Below are 1,927 nucleotides of genomic sequence, written 5' to 3'. Positions count from 1 at the left end.
GTTCTGAACCACAAAGTGAACGACTAGCAAAAGAAATGGTATGACGTTGTTGGTCATCACCTATTTGGAATAATTCCGCACATAAACCTATAAGAGAGGCGTCGGTTTGGATACAAAAAGGAAGGTTAAAATTAGGGTGCGTCAAAGCGACTTGATTACAAAAAGCATTTTTAATTTTATTAAAGGAGGATTTTTCTTTATCTTTGAAGGACCAGGGAACATTTTTCTTAAGGAGGTGAGAGAGAGGATTTAAAAGTTGAGAATGATTTTGTGAGAATTTCCGGTAGAAGTTACAAAAACCAAAGAAAGATTGAAGATCTTTTCTGTTGCGGGGTTCAGGAAAATTTCTAAGAGCTACTACTTTTTCAGGGTCCATTATGGTACCACTGGAAGAAACAAAGTGACCAAGAAATTTAATTTGAGTTTTGAAAAAATGACATTTTTTAAATTTAAGAGTGAGACCAGATAAAGAGATTTTTTGAAAAATCCATTCGAGACTTATTAAATGTTTTTCAAAAGATTGAGAAGAAATTAGGATGTCATCAACATAAGTATGAATATCATTAGGGAAAGGACAAGGGAAAGTGACATTATTCAGGGCAGCTTCCAAACCTTTACCAAAAGCAGCATTAGAAATGTTGAGACCAAAAGGTACAACACAAAATTGGTAAGACCTGCCATCATATAAAAAACTAGTATATGGGCGAACAGAAGGATCAAGGGGGATTTGCCAATAGCCTGAAGTAAAGTCAAGAGAGGAAAAAACATTTTTATTATTAAATTTAGCTAAAATTTCATCAATAGGAGGGGAACTGTCACGGGTAGGAAGAATAATCGTGTTAAGTTTCCGAGCATCTAAACAGAGCCGAATAGAACCATCTGATTTAACCACAGTAACTAATGGATTATTATAAGGAGCATCTGACCTTTCGATAACCCCCCAATTAAGCATCTTGTCGATTTCCTGTTGAACAGCAGAGCGACGAGAGAATGGGACTGGGTAAGGTTTTATTTTGTAGGGCTTGTGCTCACCAACATTAAATTTATAAGTAAACGAATTATGTAAACCAGGATGATCTTGAAAAATGTGTGTATATTTATTAATTAATGAGTCTATGGAATATTGTTGTTCATTGTTAAGGGGCATATCATCAAGAGCAAAGTTTTTTGTTGAAGGGAAAGGAGAAGAATGTTCAGGAAGTTCATAAGATAAAAAATTTTGAGAGAGATCATTAATTGTTACATGTTTTAAGGTATTTATTAAGTCATTAGAGTGATTAAGGGAAATAATTTTAAAGGGAACAGGAGCATTTGGAGGAGGCAAGATAATTTCACGGTTTTTATAATTAAGAGAAATATTATTTTCAAGTAACCAGTCAGTACCTAAGATAAGAGGAGTGGATAAGTGAGGGACGATTAAGAAAATGGCATGAGTTTTGAAGTTATTAATATTAAAATTTACATAGATTTGAGAATTAATTTTGACAGATTTATTGGTAATTGCAGTTTTTAAGAATATACTAGAAAGAGGAAAAGATGGGATATTAAATTTAGAGGGATCATTTTTTAACAGGTTATATAAATTTTCGGACATAGCAGAGACAGAAGCACCAGAATCAAGAAGAGCAGTATAGAGATTATTAAAGATAGAAATTTCAATTTCGGGACGAAAACTAAGAGAAGGAGAGATTTTTTGATCAGGGCTTAATGGATGAGAAAGAATATTTAACTGAGGAACATTGGGAGACGATCCAGAAACTGTCCTCACGAGACTGGTCATTGGTCGTTTCCCGCAGGTGGTGATTGGGATATATTAGGAGTACTGGAAAGATTGGGAGAAGAATTGTTTGTGGAATTATGGGGTTGACTGTTATTATAAGGAGCTCGTCCATGGAATCTATTTTGATAAGAGTTATTACGGTTATTA

General features: G+C 34.1%; 1 protein-coding gene across 1 annotated transcript; it reads right to left on the bottom strand.

The window, feature by feature from the left end:
- Positions 1-1,776: 1,776 nt before the first annotated feature.
- On the bottom strand, positions 1,777-1,927 carry LOC126909652 (uncharacterized; the record flags this gene model as incomplete). Its single annotated transcript, XM_050692091.1, is given in 1 exon segment — positions 1,777-1,927. A coding segment is annotated over 1 exon segment (151 nt), but the record flags the coding sequence as incomplete, so codon positions are not given.

This window comes from Daktulosphaira vitifoliae, unplaced genomic scaffold, assembly GCF_025091365.1.
Source record: "Daktulosphaira vitifoliae isolate Bord-2020 unplaced genomic scaffold, ASM2509136v1 Scaffold_791, whole genome shotgun sequence".
In the NCBI taxonomy this organism is placed as follows: domain Eukaryota; kingdom Metazoa; phylum Arthropoda; class Insecta; order Hemiptera; family Phylloxeridae; genus Daktulosphaira; species Daktulosphaira vitifoliae.
Note: the sequence above shows the minus strand (reverse complement) of the source record. Positions and strands in the feature narration are given on the sequence as shown.